Source organism: Esox lucius, chromosome 22, assembly GCF_011004845.1.
Source record: "Esox lucius isolate fEsoLuc1 chromosome 22, fEsoLuc1.pri, whole genome shotgun sequence".
Classification (NCBI taxonomy): Eukaryota; Metazoa; Chordata; class Actinopteri; order Esociformes; family Esocidae; genus Esox; species Esox lucius.
Genome location: NC_047590.1, coordinates 16,556,364 through 16,573,729, shown reverse-complemented (window position 1 = coordinate 16,573,729; position 17,366 = coordinate 16,556,364). Strand labels below are relative to the sequence as shown.

Below are 17,366 nucleotides of genomic sequence, written 5' to 3'. Positions count from 1 at the left end.
TTGTAGTGTTAAGCAGGGCCTCCCATTCTTCAACTGGTGCATCTTCTGTTGACCAATAGAAATCCTGCATTTTAGGATGCACTTTTGTATGCAACCAGCCTGTTTTTGGTGAGTAAATGTTGTGAAAAACTGTTAATCTACTATTACTGCAAATATATTATTGAGGTTTCTTTGAATTAAATGCAAAATTGTATCCGCAAGCGGGAATGGTAGGATCCTGTCACAGTCGTGGAGGCAGGACACAGGCGCAGAGGTGAGGGAAATCATCCATTTAATGTTTTTTTCTTGCAAACTGAACAGAAAACAATAACAGGCAGACCTCAAAGAAAATAATAATAACTCGGCAGACTGCAAACCATTTGCATGCAGAAACACAAACAATGAACCACAAACGAAAGTAAAACCTGAGCAACTAATATAGGGTCCCCCATCAGAGACAACAAGGTGCAGCTGCCTCTGACTGGGGAGAACAGAAAAGAAGTGCACAGAGATGCAGACTTTATGGATACTTGAGACAAATTTGTTCCTTAGGTGAAGAGGTACCTCTGGACCTCTAGATCATACGGGGTGGAAATGCCAGTGCAGCTTTGGGAGCAATTTAGATAGCTTTTTATAGACTAGGGGTCAATTGGACCCATAGTCTAATTGATGAATGCCAGATGGTATACACCTATGGGCCAAGTGGCGTGTCTGTAGCGCATCTCACGGAAATATGCATCCAAAAAAAGGAATACCAATAAAGATAATCCAACAAATATCTTGCCCCTTTGATGGACTTCTTCGTTCAAAGTTGATGTAGTTTGGTGCTCTTCCCAGCACCTCTTCCACCACAATCCCTCCATTGGACTGTAATGAACATGTGCTGCAGAATGGAATGTGTATCTGTCCTGATGAATGGACTGGGAAGACCTGTTCAAAGGGTGAGTCCACACCTGTACACTACCACACTACTACACTACATTCTATACCACACTACTACACTACATTCTACACCACACTACTAAACTACAGTCTACACCACACTACTACACTACATTCTACACCACACTACTACACTACAGTCTACACCACACTACTACACTACATTCTACACCACACTACTACACTACATTCTACACCACACTACTACACTACAGTCTACACCACACTACTACACTACAGTCTAAAACACCCTAATACACTACAGTCTACAGCACACTACTACACTACATTCTACACCACACTACTACATTACAGTCTACACCACACTACTAAACTACAGTCTACACCACACTACTACACTACATTCTACACCACACTACTACACTACATTCTACACCACACTACTACACTACAGTCTACACCACACTACTACACTACAGTCTAAAACACCCTAATACACTACAGTCTACAGCACACTACTACACTACATTCTACACCACACTACTACATTACAGTCTACACCACACTACTACACTACAGTCTACACCACACTACTACACTATAGTCTACAACACACTACTACACTACAGTCTACACCACACTACTACACTACAGTCTATACCACACTACTACACTACAGTCTACACCACACTACTACACTACAGTCTACACCACACTAATACACTACAGTCTACACCACACTACTACACTATAGTCTACACCACAATACCACACTACAGTCTACACCACACTACTACACTACAGTCTACACCACACTACTAAACTACAGTCTACTACACACTACACTCTACACCACACTACTACACTACAGTCTTCACCACAATACTAAACTACAGTCCACACCACACTACTACACTACACTCTACACCACAATATTATACTACAGTCTAAACCACATTAATACACTACGGTCTAGACCACACAACTACACTACAGTCTACACCACACTACAGTCTACACCACAATACCACACTACAGTCTACACCACACTACTACACTACAGTCTACAACACACTACTACACTACAGTCTACACCACACTACTAAACTACAGTCTACTACACACTACACTCTACACCACACTACTACACTACACTCTACACCACAATATTATACTACAGTCTAAACCACATTAATACACCACGGTCTAGACCACACAACTACACTACAGTCTACACCACACTACCGAACTACAGTTTACACCACACTACTACACTAAAGTCTACACCACACTAGTCTACACCACTCTACTAAACTACAGTCTACACCACACCAAATTGTGATTGCCGGACGACTGGGTGAGAGCATCTCCAAAACTTCTGCCCTTGTGGGGTGTTCCCGGTCTGTGGTGGTCAGTCAAAAGTGCTCCAAGGAATGAAAAGCGGTGAACCGGCGACAGGTTCATGGGCAGCCAAGGCTCATAGATGCACGTGGAGAGCGAAGGCTGGCCCATGTGGTCCGATCCAACAGATGAGCTACTCTAGCTCAAACTGCTGAACTGCTGGAAACATCACAGTTTGTTGTGTATGGGTCTGCATAGGCGCAGACCAGTCAGTGTGCCCATGCTGACCCCTGTCCACTGCCGAAAGTGCCTACAGTGGGCACGTGAGCATCAGAACTGGACTACGGAAGAAGGTGGCCTGGTCTGACAAATCAAGTTTTGTTTTACATCATGTGGATGGCTGAGTGCGTGTGCATCTTTCCTGGAGAACGCATGGCACCAAGATGCACTATGGGAAGGAGGCAAGATGGTGGAGGCAGTGTGATGCTTTGGGCAACATTCTGCTGGGAAACCTTGGGTCCTGCCATTCATGTGGATGTTACTTTGACACGTACCACCTACCTGAGCACTGGTGCAGACCATATGCATCCTTTCATGGCAACAGTATTCCCTGATGGCATTGGGCTCTGGGATAATGTGCCCTGCCACAAAGCAAAAATGGTTCAGGAATGGTTTGAGGAACACAACAACGGGTTCAAGGTAATGACTAGGCCTCCAAATTCCCCAGATCTCAATCCAATCGAGCATCTGTGGGATGTGCTGGACAAACAGGTCCGATCCATGGAGGCCCAACCTCACAACTTACAGAACTTAAAGAATCTGCTCCTAACATCTTGGTGCCAGACACCACAGCACACCTTCAGAGGTCTAGTCCATGCCTCGATGCATCCACAAATGCAAGTTTAAATGGAACAGGACAGAAAGAATGTTAGACACCCTACTCCCTTACTCCCTCTGCACAATAATATAGAAGTGTAAAAAATCTGGGCTGAGACAGGGGGATCCAGAGACACTACGGCCCTAATCGAGGGTAACCCCGGACAGGGTCCAACAGGCAGGCAGGAAGTCACAAGCATTAACCAAAGAGACACCAACTAACCGCAACCTCCCTGAAAGAGGAACGAGTATCAACCACAGAGGACACTCCCATTGCATGAGGACATCAATGGAGAACAACAATTAAATGTTGAAACACTACCATTCCACTATTACTGCAGATATGTTTTGCATATTTTTCCTTTAAATCACACTGCAAAATTCCAGGTATTGCTGCTTTAAGGTTTAGTATAGTGTAGTAGTGTAATCGGTGTAGTAGGTGCGTGAAATAAGGAGCCAACGCAGGGAGGTAGGTTCAATCACTAAGGATATAATAACAGAAAGGGCACGCGTAAAACTCAAGCGCACAGGCGCAAAACAAGCGTGCAGACAGCTCAATGCAAAATGTACACCGCACATAGAACAATACCACACAAAGACAGCCAGAAACACAGGAACTTATATATGCGATCTAATGAGGGAATGGACACCAGGTGTGTGCAATAACAAGACAGGACAGTGCCGTGGGAGGAGGAGCGGCGTGGCTAGAAGGCCGGCGATGACGTGCGCCGAACACCACGTCGGGAGGGGTGGCGCGCGTCCTCCATGCGCGTCCTCGTTACAAGTAGTTTAGTTTAGGGATTCATTAGATTAAGGGTTAGTGCCCTATAGTGACTCTCAAAAGTGTTTGCCCACCTTCAACTTTTCAAAAAAAAAACATTTATCAGGAAATCAAAATGGATTGAATTAGTTTTTGCCACTAATTAACACAAAAAAAAATATAATGTCTGCTAATTTTCTATTGCACCAAATTAAATAAAAATCCGGAAGAAGGTTCTTCAAACACATCGCTCATGGGTAGGATAAGAACATTTCCAAGACATTGAATATGCCCCCGAAGGACAGTAAAGTCCATTATAACGCAGGATTGCATTTGTCTTTAACTTGTGCATCTTCTGTTGACCAATTGAAACAATGCAGTTTAGGATGCACTTTTGTATGCACCCAGCCTGTCTTTGGTGAGTAAATGTTGTGAAACACCTTCAATCCTCTATTACTGCTATTGCACTATTACTGCTATTAGACTATTAATATATTACTGAAGTTTCCTTGAATTACGATGCAATAATTACATATTATGCCTCTTTAATGTCATGAGTACACACCAGTGGTTCCCAACTACAGTCCTCAAGTACCGCCAACAGTACACATTTTCATTGTAGCCCCTGCCAAGCACAGCTGATTCAACTTGTCAACTAATTATCAGGCTCTCATTGAGTTGAATTGGGTGTGGTTGTCCAGGGCTACAACAATAATGTGGGCTGTTGGGGGTACTAGAGCGGAGTTGGGAACCACTGGTCTACACCACACTCTTACAACAAATCAGCAACTTCACATGAAATTGAAATTCAACACTACTGTTGTTTGCTCCTTAGGGTTTAAGGCCGGGTGTCTCTGTAAAGCACTTTGTGACAACTGCTGTTGTAAAAAGGGCTTTATAAATAAATTTGATTGAAATTTGATTGACATGCATCTATATTTTTAGCTTTAAATCATAGATTTTATCAATACTGACATTAATTTTATTTCTCACTTCACCAGCGAATTTCTGCAATTCAAGCAAGTTTGATGGATTCATCTTCCCCAAAACAACGATTGGCTGGTTTGGTTATTCAACAGAGACATGTCCTAAAAATACCAATAATGGTACTTATATTGACTTAATATGACATTAAAATAAACAATTTCTTAATCAGTTACAAATCAGTGACAAAGTATTAGTTTTTTTACATTGAGGATATGTTTGTTTTGGTTCCTGCACTACAGCAGATTTATCAAAAGCCTCAGCCATATGCTTGAATGACAATGGAACTCCAAAGTTTGGTCCTTATCAAGTTCTAAACTGTGATTTGACCCTTAGTGATATAAAAGAAAATGTAAGTGATTAAGCTCATTGCATCAAAATTAGAATTTTAAATTCAGTGTCAGCTGACTTTTACTTGCAATTCATGATTCTCCTTTATTCAGATCAACAGCGGTTTGGATAATTTATTCAATCTAGCCTCCAGTACTCAGATTCTGACCTCCAAACCAGAGAAGCTATCAGCTGACAACATCAACACAGCAGCTGAGATCACTAACAAACTGCTAAATTCTACTCAAAATATCACCCAGGTATAACATTTAATATGTTTGTGCTTGAAATTAGGTCATGTTGCTTCATTGATTTGGACATATTCTGGTTTTATGTTTCAGGACATCGCTGTGGCAGCAATTACTACCATCAGCCAGCTACTGAATGCCAATGGGAAGAGTACACCGGACAATACCGCCGTTAACAGGTACATGTGTGTTTGTGTGTTCAAACTTTAAAACCACCAATTAATGTACCCCATCAACGGAACCACTCAATGAGATCCCAGAAATTCCATCCCATGTAAATGTTTTGCCGGAGCCAGCCAAGAAGAGTGAATGTCTCTTACTGAGTGAGTGAGTGAGTGACTGACTCTTGTTTTAAATAGCATAGTGGGGAGAGATGCGGACCTGCCACCAATAGGTCCCGTGTTCGAATCTCGTCACAGTCAAAGCAAATTATGCATTAGGATTTGTTCCAGATAGACAAAAACATGCTGGCTACAACCTTCAGTAGATAAATCTGTTTGCGGTTATATTGTGACTATTTCTGGTGGATTTACGAAGTGCGCATCTGTGCATGCTGAGTGGGTCAGGATAAACAAAGAATTCCCTGGCTACAACCTTCATTAGCTACGTTATATTAAGCCGAAAATAAAATTGTTTATATAAAAGTAAGACTTTCCACGATTCTCTTGTCTTTTCACTTGACAAAAAGTCAGTTAACGTCACCTATATCGATAGTTATTGTATCAATGTCATTCACAAATGAAAGAAAAATGTATCTTTGTGCCATGAAATAGATTTGGCTGTGTAAAGTTTATATTCAGTCTCGCTAGCTCAATCTCTCAAATCTTATGACTATTCCAGGTAGTAAGTTAGATACTGTCACGGTCGTGGGATGAAAAGGACACAGGCGCAGAGTAGAGGTAGGTAAGGTAATCCATGTTTAATGCAAAATAAAGAAAGAAGGACTCCAACAAAACAAAAGGCAGCAACCAGTGACGTGGGTATTCCTTACACAGGATAAACAAAACCAAAATGAACCACGCCTTGGGGCCTACAAACTAAACTTAAATAGGGTCCCCAATTGGAGGCAATAACTAACACCTGCCTCCAATTGGGGAAACCAAAAAAAGGAGTAGAGGTGGCTAAAGGCCACCTCCTGTCCTGTCCTGGCTATGCCCCGAGCCCAGCGCAGAGATGGCTAGGGGCACAGCCAGGACGTGACAGATACTAGTAAGCCTCTTACTGGCTAATAAGCTGTTAAAATGAGAAATAAGAAAATAAGAAATGTTAGTCAGCTTACCACAGTGCCTAATCGTGTCTAGCGAAATAATCAAACCAGGCGATTGTAAAGCCAGATGTCTATGCATGTCAAAAAGGAAACTCAAACAAATTCAGCCTAGCTAATTATCCACCTATCACAACTTCACAACAAACCTGAAGTCATGTCTAAATGCCAGTCAGACTGCTGTGGTGTCTGGCAATACACAGCTAGAATCCCTAACTGTGTATTGCTGCTTTCCATGTTGTGCTATTGCTCTGTTTGCATGCTAGATGTTGCTTGTCCTATGTTGCTCTGCAAGTGCTCAATGCTTGTCTGTATTGTTATTGTCATTGTTTTTACTCACTATCCCCACATTCCCCATGTAATGCCAGTAAATGAAGATTCGTTAACTAATTAATGAAGGGGCATCCACTATGCCACAGCCCATTTATAAACGTATGTTTGTGTAATTAGTTTTACAGGGGAAGTGCACATTAATCAACATTTAATCAACAGAGTAAATCAACACAGTAAAGGTGCTGGTTTTAGCCAGCCTGGTAATTTTCAACTGCATTCCCTGGGCAGGTTATTACCCCTTGCTATGAGTATAATTGGGTCATAGGTTTTTTATTTGGGTACCCATGAGTTATTGCACAATTACCAGAGTAAACCTTGTCTTATTATTATTAACATGGTTAAGATTGATAGATTGCAGGAACACAGAGATATTAGATGAATATTATACAACTGATCAGAAAAATTAATGGTTATTATTTACGTTAGATTAAAAACATTATAAAACCAGTTTTTGGCCCATTCTTTAAAATGTTTCCTTCATTTACTTAATAGTTTCACCATTATTTTTTCTCAGCCTCACGATTACTTTGGAGCAGTTCTCCCTGAAACAGCAAAGTAACGTTTCCTTGATAGTCCAGCCTAACCTGGTAGTGCAGTCTGCCCAGGTACCACAGGACACCGTAGGGATCAAGTTTACTGCTTTCACTGGTGGGTGGGACTGCTAGTGAACCTTCCCTTACTCATACTATATATTTATGATAGTTACAATATTTTTGACTGACTAGATCAAATTCTATAGTCTTGTAATAAAAAAACATTTCTCAAATGTTTCTCCACAGCTATTTTCTTTCTATGAGTTGTATTTGATTGTTCTGCTTCATATTTCAAAAATAATCTCCTTCCCCAGGAAAATCAGGTAAATTTGTGGCCAACAGAATTCAGCTCAACACTAATTCCTCTGAATTGATAGTTGGCAATGAAGGTTCTACTGATGTCCAGATGGTTATTAAATTTAAACCAGGTAAGCCAATGTTGATATATGCAAGTTACTTCAAACTTAAATAACATTTTATGATGGTCAACAACGATTAACTGCAAAGATTAATTTGGCCATAAGGTTCGTGGTCCTGTGAAAGTTTTAAAAGAACAATTGATGTTATCCACCTCTTGTGTTAGCAAGTACGTTATGGACTATAAGTCAGTTCCCAGAGCGTTTGCATCAGCTCTCGCGAAAGAAGTGTTTCTGTCTACCCAAGACCAAATGAAGCGTTGTTTAGATAGAAAGGCTGTGCATCCCTCAATATGACCTAGCTAGTGATCAAGGTCTTTATTACTGCCAGTGTTGGGTTCTTCTCTCACCGCTCGTTTATCTGGCTTGTGTTTTCTGAAAAAGAAGCTGAGTGAAACAGATTTTATCGTTAGCACCCAACACCAAAAAAAATACTCTACATATCTGCCACATTAACATGCTGAAATTATAGCATTCGGTGTCTACCCTGCTACTGATGCATACAGCAAGGAATCCTTCTCAGTTCTGTCACGCACTACAGGCTGTCCTTATTTGCATATAGGGTCAATGCTACAAAGTGAGCGCTTTTGAAACAAGATGTAACTTACTTGATTCAAAACGATTTAGCCAGTCCCAAAATACTCACCATATATTTTAGTGCCCAAACCCGATGGCACAGTTTGTTTTTGTACTGACTACCGAAAGGTAAATTCGATCACACTTACTGAATCTTACTCATTACCTTGATTAGATGATTGCATTGACAGTCTCGGTTCGTCCTGATATGTTACCAAATTGGATTTGTTACTGGCAGGTCCCTTTGATTTCTCGTGCTCCAGATATTTCAGCCTTTGTGACACCGGATGATTTTACACAGTATACGGTTATGGCTTTTGGGATGAAACCTGCACATGCTACCTGCTCAGTGTCTGGTCAGTGTCATCTTGTCTGGAGTTCTGAAATGCACTGCCTATTAATTAAGATTATTCAGACGATTGGGCCTCTCTCATGGAGAACATCAAAATGTTTTTTAATGGACTAGAGCAAGCATCTCTGACTAAACCTCATGTGTGCTCAGGAAGGCAAATGTTACGTACTTGGGTAAACAGATTGGGCTTGGACAGGTGTGTCCTGTAAATGCAAATATTGCTGCTATTTATGATTTTCCTGTTCCCACCACTGATTGTGAGCTGTGCAGAATCCCGAGTAAGACTGGCTATTATACAGTGGATACAAAAAGTCTACACACCCCTGTTAAAATGCCAGGTTCTTGTGATGTAAAACAATGAGACAAAGATAAATCATGCCAGAAATGTTTCCACCTTTAATGTGACCCATAACATGAACAATTCCGTTGAAAAACTGAAATATTTGAGGTTTTTGAATACTTGCATATCATCTTGATCTGCAAGTAGGAGGACTTTGGACAGAGACAGCAACAAGTCTTTGGAGGTGTGGGCCAAGACTTCATGTTCTCCTAAGTTTAAACAGGGCAGGAGACAGGGAACATTTTGAAAGTGCATTCCTTAGAACTACAAGGATTTACAGTGGAGAAAGCGCAATAATATATGTCCCCCGGCACAATGAAATAGCAGTGTAAGACCTTGGGGCTGAGAGAGGCGATGTCCGTAAGGGAGCCAAGTGTGGCAATGGGGGACTAGTAGTGAATGCCAATGCGGACTAGCATTAGCCTAGCCCTGAGGCCACCCTGCTTCCCTCATCTTTGTTTACTCTCGACGTCGCCTACGTGCACATCCTGTTGGGGGAATAGTTGACATCTCCCCGAGCGTCTTCACAATCTGTTCAATGTGTTCCAATATTCAGGAGTTCTTGTCGGGTGCTGTATGCTAGGCTGTACCGAAGGAATAAACTAGAAACTATTAGGTAAATTATTGCTAATTTGCAAAAACTGGGTAGCCGCTTATATCCACACACAGTCTCGGTTCTGGAAACTTACTCCTGGATAGGGGATGGACTTTATTCTTTTCTGGAGTTGCCCAGGGTGTGAGGCGCCGGGTGGGGAATGGGATACTCACAAGCCCCCGGCAAAGTGCCGCTATGTTGGAGTTTACCCCAGTGGATGAGAGGGTCGCCTCCCTACGCCTACGGCTTGTGGGGGGATAATCTCTGACTGTTGTTTGTGCATATGCCCCGAACAGCAGTTCGGAGTACTTCTTGGAGACCCTGAAAGGAGTCCTGTATGGGGCTCCAGTAGGGGACTCCATAATTCTGCTGGGGGACTTCAACGCACACGTGGGCAATGATGGAGACACCTGGAGAGGCGTGATAGGGAGGAACGGCCTCCCTGATCTGAACTTGAGTGGTCGTTTGTTGTTAGAGTTCTGTGCTAGTCATGGATTATCTATAACGAACACCATGTTCGAACATAAGGATGCTCATAAGTGTAAGTGGTACCAGAGAACCCTAGGCCGAAGGTCAATGATTGATTTTGTGATCGTGTCATCGGATCTGAGACCGCATGTTTTGGACACTTGGGTAAAGAGAGGGCCGGAGCTGTCAACCGATCACCATCTGGTGGAGAGTTGGGTCAGGGGGTGGGGGAAGACTCTGGACAGACCGGGAAAACCCAAACGGGTAGTGCGGGTGAACTGGGAACGTCTGGAGGAGGCCCCCGTCCGAAAGATCTTCAACTCACACATCTGGTGGAGCTTTTCTGGCATCCCTGTGGAGGTTGGGGGTATTGAACCTGAGTGGTCGATGTTCAAAGCCTCCATTGCTGAAGCTGCGGCGGGGAGCTGTGGTCTAAAGGTCTTAGGCGCATCAAGGGGCGGTAACCCTTGAACATCCTGGTGGACACCAGTGATCAGGGAAGACGTCCGACTGAGGAAGGAGGCCTTCCCGGATATGTTATCCCGGAGGACTCCGGAGACGGTTGCAGTGTACCGACAGACCCGAAGGGCTGCGACCTCTGCTGTGAAAGAGGCAAAACAGCGGGTGTGGGAGGAGTTTGGGGAAGCCATGGAGAAGGACTTTTGGTCCGCACCAAGGTGTTTCTGGAAAACTGTCCGCCACCTCAGGAGGGGAAAACGGGGAACTTTCCAAGCTGTGTACAGTAAGGATGGGACACTGTTGACCTCAACTGAGGAGGTAATTGGGCAATGGAAGGAAAACTTTGAGGAACTCCTAAATCCCACTAACACGCCCTCTGTAGTGGAGGCAGAGCTGGAGGCTGATGGGGAAGCATCGTCAATCTCCATGGCAGAAGTCACTGAGGTAGTCAAACAACTCCACAGTGGCAAAGCTCCGGGGATTGACGAGATCCGTCCAGAAATGTTGAAAGCTTTGGGTGTGGAGGGGATGTCTTGGATGACACGCCTCTTCAACATTGCGGGGGAGTCGAGGGAAAGTGCCTAAGGAGTGGTGGACCGGGATGGTGGTTCCCCTGTTCAAAAAGGGGGACCAGAGGGTGTGTGCCAATTACAGGGGTATCACACTTCTCAGCCTTCCTGGGAAAGTCTACTCAAAGGTATTGGAAAGGAGGGTTCGGCAGATAGTTGAACCTCAGATTGAAAAGGAACAATGCAGATTCCGTCCTGGTCGCGGAACAACCGACCAGCTCTTTACTCTTGCAAGGATCCTGGAGGGGGCCTGGGAATATGCCCATCCTGTCTACATGTGTTTTGTGGATCTGGAGAAGGTGTATTACCGGGTCCCCTGGGAGATACTGTGGGAGGTGCTGCGGGAGTATGGGGTGAGGAGGACCCTTCTGAGGGCTATCCAATCCCTGTACGTCTAAAGTGAGAGCTGTGTTCGGGTTCTCAGTAGTAAGTCGGACTCGTTCCAGGTGGGGGTTGGCCTCTGCCAGGGCTGCGCTTTGTCACCAATCCTGTTTGTAACTTTTATGGACAGGATATCGAAGCGTAGTCGGGGTGGGGAGGGGTTGCAGTTCGGTGCCCTGGGGATCTCATCGCTGCTTTTTGCGGATGATGTGGTCCTGATGGCATCAACGGTCTGTGTACTCACTGGACCGGTTCGCAGCCGAGTGCAAAGCGGTTGGGATGAGGATTAGCACCTCTAAATCTGAGGCCATGGTTCTCAGCAGGAAACCGATGGAGTGCCTTCTCCGTGTAGGGAATTATCCCAAGTTAAGGAGTTCAAGTATCTCAGGGTCTTGTTCGCGAGTGAGGGGACAATGGAGCGGGAGATTGGCCGGAGAATCGGAGCAGTGGGGGCGGTATTGCATTCGCTTTACCGCACCTTTGTGACGAAAAAAGAGCTGAGCCAGAAGGCAACGGTAAGGATGCCCCCAGGATGTCTCCCTAGGGAGGTGTTCCAGGCACGTCCAGCTGGGAGGAGACCTCGGGGTAGTCCCAGGACTAGGTGGAGGGATTATATTTTGACTCGGGATCCCCCAGTCAGAGCTGGCAAATCTGGCTCGGGAAAGGAATGTTTGGGGTCCCCTGCTGGAGCTGCTGCCCCCGCGACCCGATACCGGATAAGTGGATAAAGAAGATGAGAGATGAGATGGGTAGCCGCTGGGCCTTGCAATGTACACGCACCGCCATCTTGGATATTAAAAGTTTTGTGATAAATGTCTGAATGGTATCAGCAGATCATTAGGTCCTCAGATCATTTGTTAACCTGACAAAACCATCAGTATATCTCTTCTTTGTCTTGAAAGTATGTGGCCCATCTCAGCTGTTCTGTATTTCACCACACCCCTTGTTAAATTAGTGCTGATGATTCTCTGAGCTACCTCAGAGATGTCTCACGGTTTACTTCGCGAACTATTTTTAAAGATTAAAAAACAAAAATGACTTGCTCCATGCACAAATAAGTCACTATATTAGTTTTCTTAGGTCGTACTCATTAGTGCTGGTGATTGTGATGTTAAAAGACACTTCACTCACTAGTCTTTATGTAACTTAACTGTCAATAGATAGTAATTTCAAGGATTAAAACATGTTTATTTAACTTTTTATGTGGAAAAACCACATCAGTTATAATACGTTATTATTCAAAGTATGATATTAAAAAGGTGAATAATGTATGTTTTTATGTCATGCATGTCTTTTTCTTCTCTGGTCTTATCTTATCTGAAGGACTGAAGTTGCAGCATCAACAACAACACTGAAATTTGTCTCCTCCTGCTTCATCAGGGCATCATTCAAAGGCCCATCCAATGATTCAAATGAATAGTGCTGCTTTGTGGACCTCAGCATTTTTTGTTGTAGAACGGCTTCTACATTCATACTCTTGCCAATATCCTTGGCTGATGTTTTGCGCAGTCGTAAAGCCTGTTGCCCTGCGGTTGCTAAGACAACTCTGTCTTCCTGAGAAGACTGACTGCAACATCCATATGCATACTGGGAGACTCCATCAGCTTGCTCACATGTAGGATCTGGCTCAAGAGGTCGTACCACACCACCATCTTAAACACAGGGTCTTTGGTTTGATCCCCCACCTCAGTCAGTGCCTCTAACACCGCTTATGCCTGTTACCTCAGTGGCTGGACACTCTCTTAACTTTACTCACCCACTTTACTCTGTTCACATCTTCAAAGTGATGTCCACATGTTTTTTTTTTGGATGGCCCATCGGTGTGTGGAGGCTGAGAACAAGGCGTACAGTTTGTGTAGGATGCCAAAGTAACATGTGGGATTAACAGAACTTTTAGCACCATCAGCCAAAACCAGGTTTAACGTGTGAGCCCCAAAAACATGTGAGCTCTTGGATTCATTTCCAGGAGTCTGGTTTGGATACCTGACACCTGACATCTGAGGGGCAATCTTGAATGAAAGAGAAGAATTTTTGCATCAAGGTAGCTGGTGGTGTGACTCGATGTCCCTTTTGGACATGGTTAAGGTACTCTTTCATGACTGGATCAATTTGTGCCATCAGTTCAACCTCTTTGAGGAAATTTCCATTTGATGGAGAGTATATTGTTTCAGTGTGTCCCAATAGTTCCAGATTTCTAATTGCCAGAGACTGCACAATAGCAGTCAGACATGTCAACACCTCTCTCCATCTTATCCTCTCAGTATCAACAGTATAAGTGCCATCTCATGCATATCAATTGTTTTCCCTTTTTTGATCCTCATTGCCAGTTATTTTGTTTTCATGCAGTTTTCATGTTCTGGACTTTAGTCATGTGAAATCAGCAAAGAACTCAGCAAAGAACTGAAGGCCAGTCAGCAGGGTTTGTAGACATCTCTTCTTCCTCAGCAGGAGGATTTGGTGGGATTGCTGGTTCAGGCATTTCTAATGGAGAACACATGGGCATCAGTTTACACACGTTATTCACAGCATTTATAGTGGTGGAACCTCCCACAGTAATAATAATAGCATCATTGTTACCTACAATGTGTGCCCCCCTGCCAACTTAAAACTTTGCAAAAGGCAAATTATATATTTGGTTTATGTTATGCAGGGATGCACACACACACACACGTGCGGAAAAACACTTTATTGATAGTTACTGTATAAATGTAATTCACGAATGAAAGAAAAAGTATGTGGTTTTGCCATGAAAGAAAGAAATATGTTCTTTTGCCATGAAATGAAATAGCTTTGGCAGACTCGCTAGCAATTGCTCAATTCTTGTGACTATTCCAGTAAGCTAGTAGATACCGGTAAAGCATATTACTGGCTAATACGCTGTTAAAACGGCCAGTGGCAAACGGCATACATAGACGCTATTTGTGGTGGAGGTAGACTCAGTAAGAAACGTTAGTCAGTTTAACTGTATCAGTGCAATTCACGAATGGCCAATTAACTATTAAAACGGGCAGTTGCAAAAGAGGAGTTGTTCAGGATGTACAGAAGCCTCTTGTTTATACTAACAGCCCACAAATACACAGCTCTGTGGTTTAGTGGTTAAGGACACAACCTTTAATGTAAGCGACCCGAGTTTGAATCTTGAAAAGGCAACTCTTTCTATTGTGGGCCGGCACATTCTAATATGTCGATTAACTACAGGCAATTATGCAATATATCGCAAATCATAATTTTCTTAGTTTAACAGTAATTATACAGTATACATAAATGTTCCCTGAGCCGATGTTCCTTCGTTTTGCATGCCCCTATGTTCCCCACAGGGCCTATATTATGTTAGTGTATTGGGCCCAGTTAACCAAAAAAACATGGCAGAGAAGATTAGACTTTCAACCCAAACAAAAAATTATCCGAGATCATTTCAAGGATTTTGCTCAAACACAGTGCAGAATATTTATGTAAATATAGTTTCACCAAGCATTTCCCTTGAATATAAAATCAATCTAAAAAGGTTCTATATCAATCTATATCAATCTAAAACAGTTCTATATTGATAGTAAGGAATCGATGTTCCTGAACAACAACCATTAAAATGTATCACTCTTTATCTCAGTGTGATCTTGGTAGGAACAGGTCTCTGAATCTCAATGAGACAACCTGTTTAAATAAAGCGGGGAAAAAACGTTAATACATGTCTTTACATGTTTTTTGTTATTTTACAAAGTTATTACCTAGCTGATACTATCTTATTTTGCTTTTGTTTTCTGTAACTTTACTTGAAATTATCCACATATTTCAGCATTGCCAAGCAGACTGTACTTGTGCTTAGATCCATGATTTGAAAAACAATTTCTCCTCTCTTTCTTTTCCCTTTTTCTGTCTACCTCAGTATTAAGTCGGGAAGATGCAAACCACTCCGTTGGTTTTGTGCTATACCAAAATGATCATTTCTTCAAGTCCAGGGCATTCCAAACTTCTTTGGGGACTAGCAGAAGGATCCTTTCTGCTAACTTTGGAAACATGTCTGGACTGGATGTTGAGATGTCCTTCAAGCCTACTGTAAGTTCTCTCTTGGACAATCCTTTTACCAATCAGCGTACGGTAAACCCAGTCAACAGGGGACATTGTAGGACATCCAGGAAAACATGATACAACCTCCTGAGGTTCCATAATGTTCTAATTACTCCTTTTTGTTTGAAGTGTACTCAATGGATTGCACGAGTATTCACCCAGTAGGAATTTTTTAAATGTTAAATATTTTTGTGATCTACACCAAGTATTCTATAATGTCAATGCATAAGGATATTTATCAATTGATTAGTTCCCGTTTGACATTACAACATATTTTGTGGAGACTGTTGCAAAAAACAACAAGAATTAAATTAATTCCAATCGCTCTTTGTAATGCAACAAATTGTAAAAAAAGAAAAATCCAAGGGGGGTGAATCTACATCCACTGTAGGTTTGTAATTCCTGTTTTAAGCTAAATGTTTCAATGACCTGTTTTTTCATAACTACGTTAATGACATTTTTGTTATGAGAAACTATAAATGTATGTTTGGCCGAAGGCTTTTCTGTGAGTTTGTTCCTGTTCTCCTCTCTCAGACTGTCCCCAATGCCTCCCTCCATGACTTTGCCTGTGTGTCGTGGAACTACACGCTGGACGACTGGAGCACATATGGCTGCTCCAAAGTCAACCACTCTAACGACGGCTTGCAATGTCTCTGTAACCACACCACTAACTTCGCTGTTCTTATGGTGAGTAGCTAGCTTCACCACTCTGGTTTGCCATAGTTCTATGAACTACCGTCAAATATTACATGTATTTATGTTTTTCTTTACAGACTTTCAGGAGGGATTTTCAGTCTCCTCCATTACTAGACTGGATCACCATACTGGGATGCTCAATGTCTGTCATAGGGTTGGGTTTAACAATAATATTCCAGATCGTAACCAGGTAAGATCTAGTTTCGATTCAAAATATTCTGTGCACCTCAATAATATATCAGAAGCCATTCATCTAATCCAAATTGGACCAAATAAGTGAGACCATAAATATTGTAAATTGGAACAGGTGTCCTGGGGGGTGTGAGTTACATAACGTAAATTGCACTGGTTATAGTGATACCTGTCATGGTGTCCCATTGTTAGTATTAGTGGTAAATGCTAGTAATGTGACAATAACTCCATAAAAAATAAGCATTTGTTTTTGCACCATACAGATTTTTTGCTTTTTTTAGTGCCAATAAAGGTGTCACCTTTTTTGGCCCTTGTCAGTTTGCAATCCCGGGTTTAAGTTGGTGAATTAGTTGGTCCGTGAGGGTAGGATAGAGGGGGCAAGATAATTAGATGGACCAAGAAATGGTCAACTGACACCAGATCAGACAAGAGAAAGGTAATGTCAAAAGTTTAGAGGGCATTTATATTTCAATGCATATTTAGAATTTTACAATAAGTTATTAATTTCCTTCATCTGCCTTTTCTTGTACAGTTGGTAATAGATGTGGTAAAGAGGTCACTGGAACACAACAGAACAATGAACAACAAGCCCCTGTGTGTGTAAATGTTAGAATGCTGCCATTGACACCCAATCAAAAACTCAAAACTAACAAAGTTATTTTTCTTTTCTTTATTAAAACCAACAAAATTAAGAAAATCATCATCA

The 17,366-nt window shown here is 42.4% G+C and overlaps 1 protein-coding gene across 1 annotated transcript in view; it reads left to right on the top strand.

The window, feature by feature from the left end:
* LOC105027988 (adhesion G-protein coupled receptor G7) overlaps positions 1–17,366 on the top strand; it is a 31,539-nt gene that overhangs the window by 6,366 nt on the left and 7,807 nt on the right. Inside the window, exons 3-11 of the mRNA XM_010900400.4 lie at positions 4,861–4,965; positions 5,086–5,195; positions 5,287–5,433; positions 5,515–5,600; positions 7,533–7,666; positions 7,866–7,979; positions 15,591–15,760; positions 16,307–16,459; positions 16,546–16,658. Of these exons, the coding sequence (XP_010898702.4) occupies positions 4,861–4,965; positions 5,086–5,195; positions 5,287–5,433; positions 5,515–5,600; positions 7,533–7,666; positions 7,866–7,979; positions 15,591–15,760; positions 16,307–16,459; positions 16,546–16,658 (1,132 nt within the window). The remainder of the gene's footprint in view (positions 1–4,860; positions 4,966–5,085; positions 5,196–5,286; positions 5,434–5,514; positions 5,601–7,532; positions 7,667–7,865; positions 7,980–15,590; positions 15,761–16,306; positions 16,460–16,545; positions 16,659–17,366) is intronic.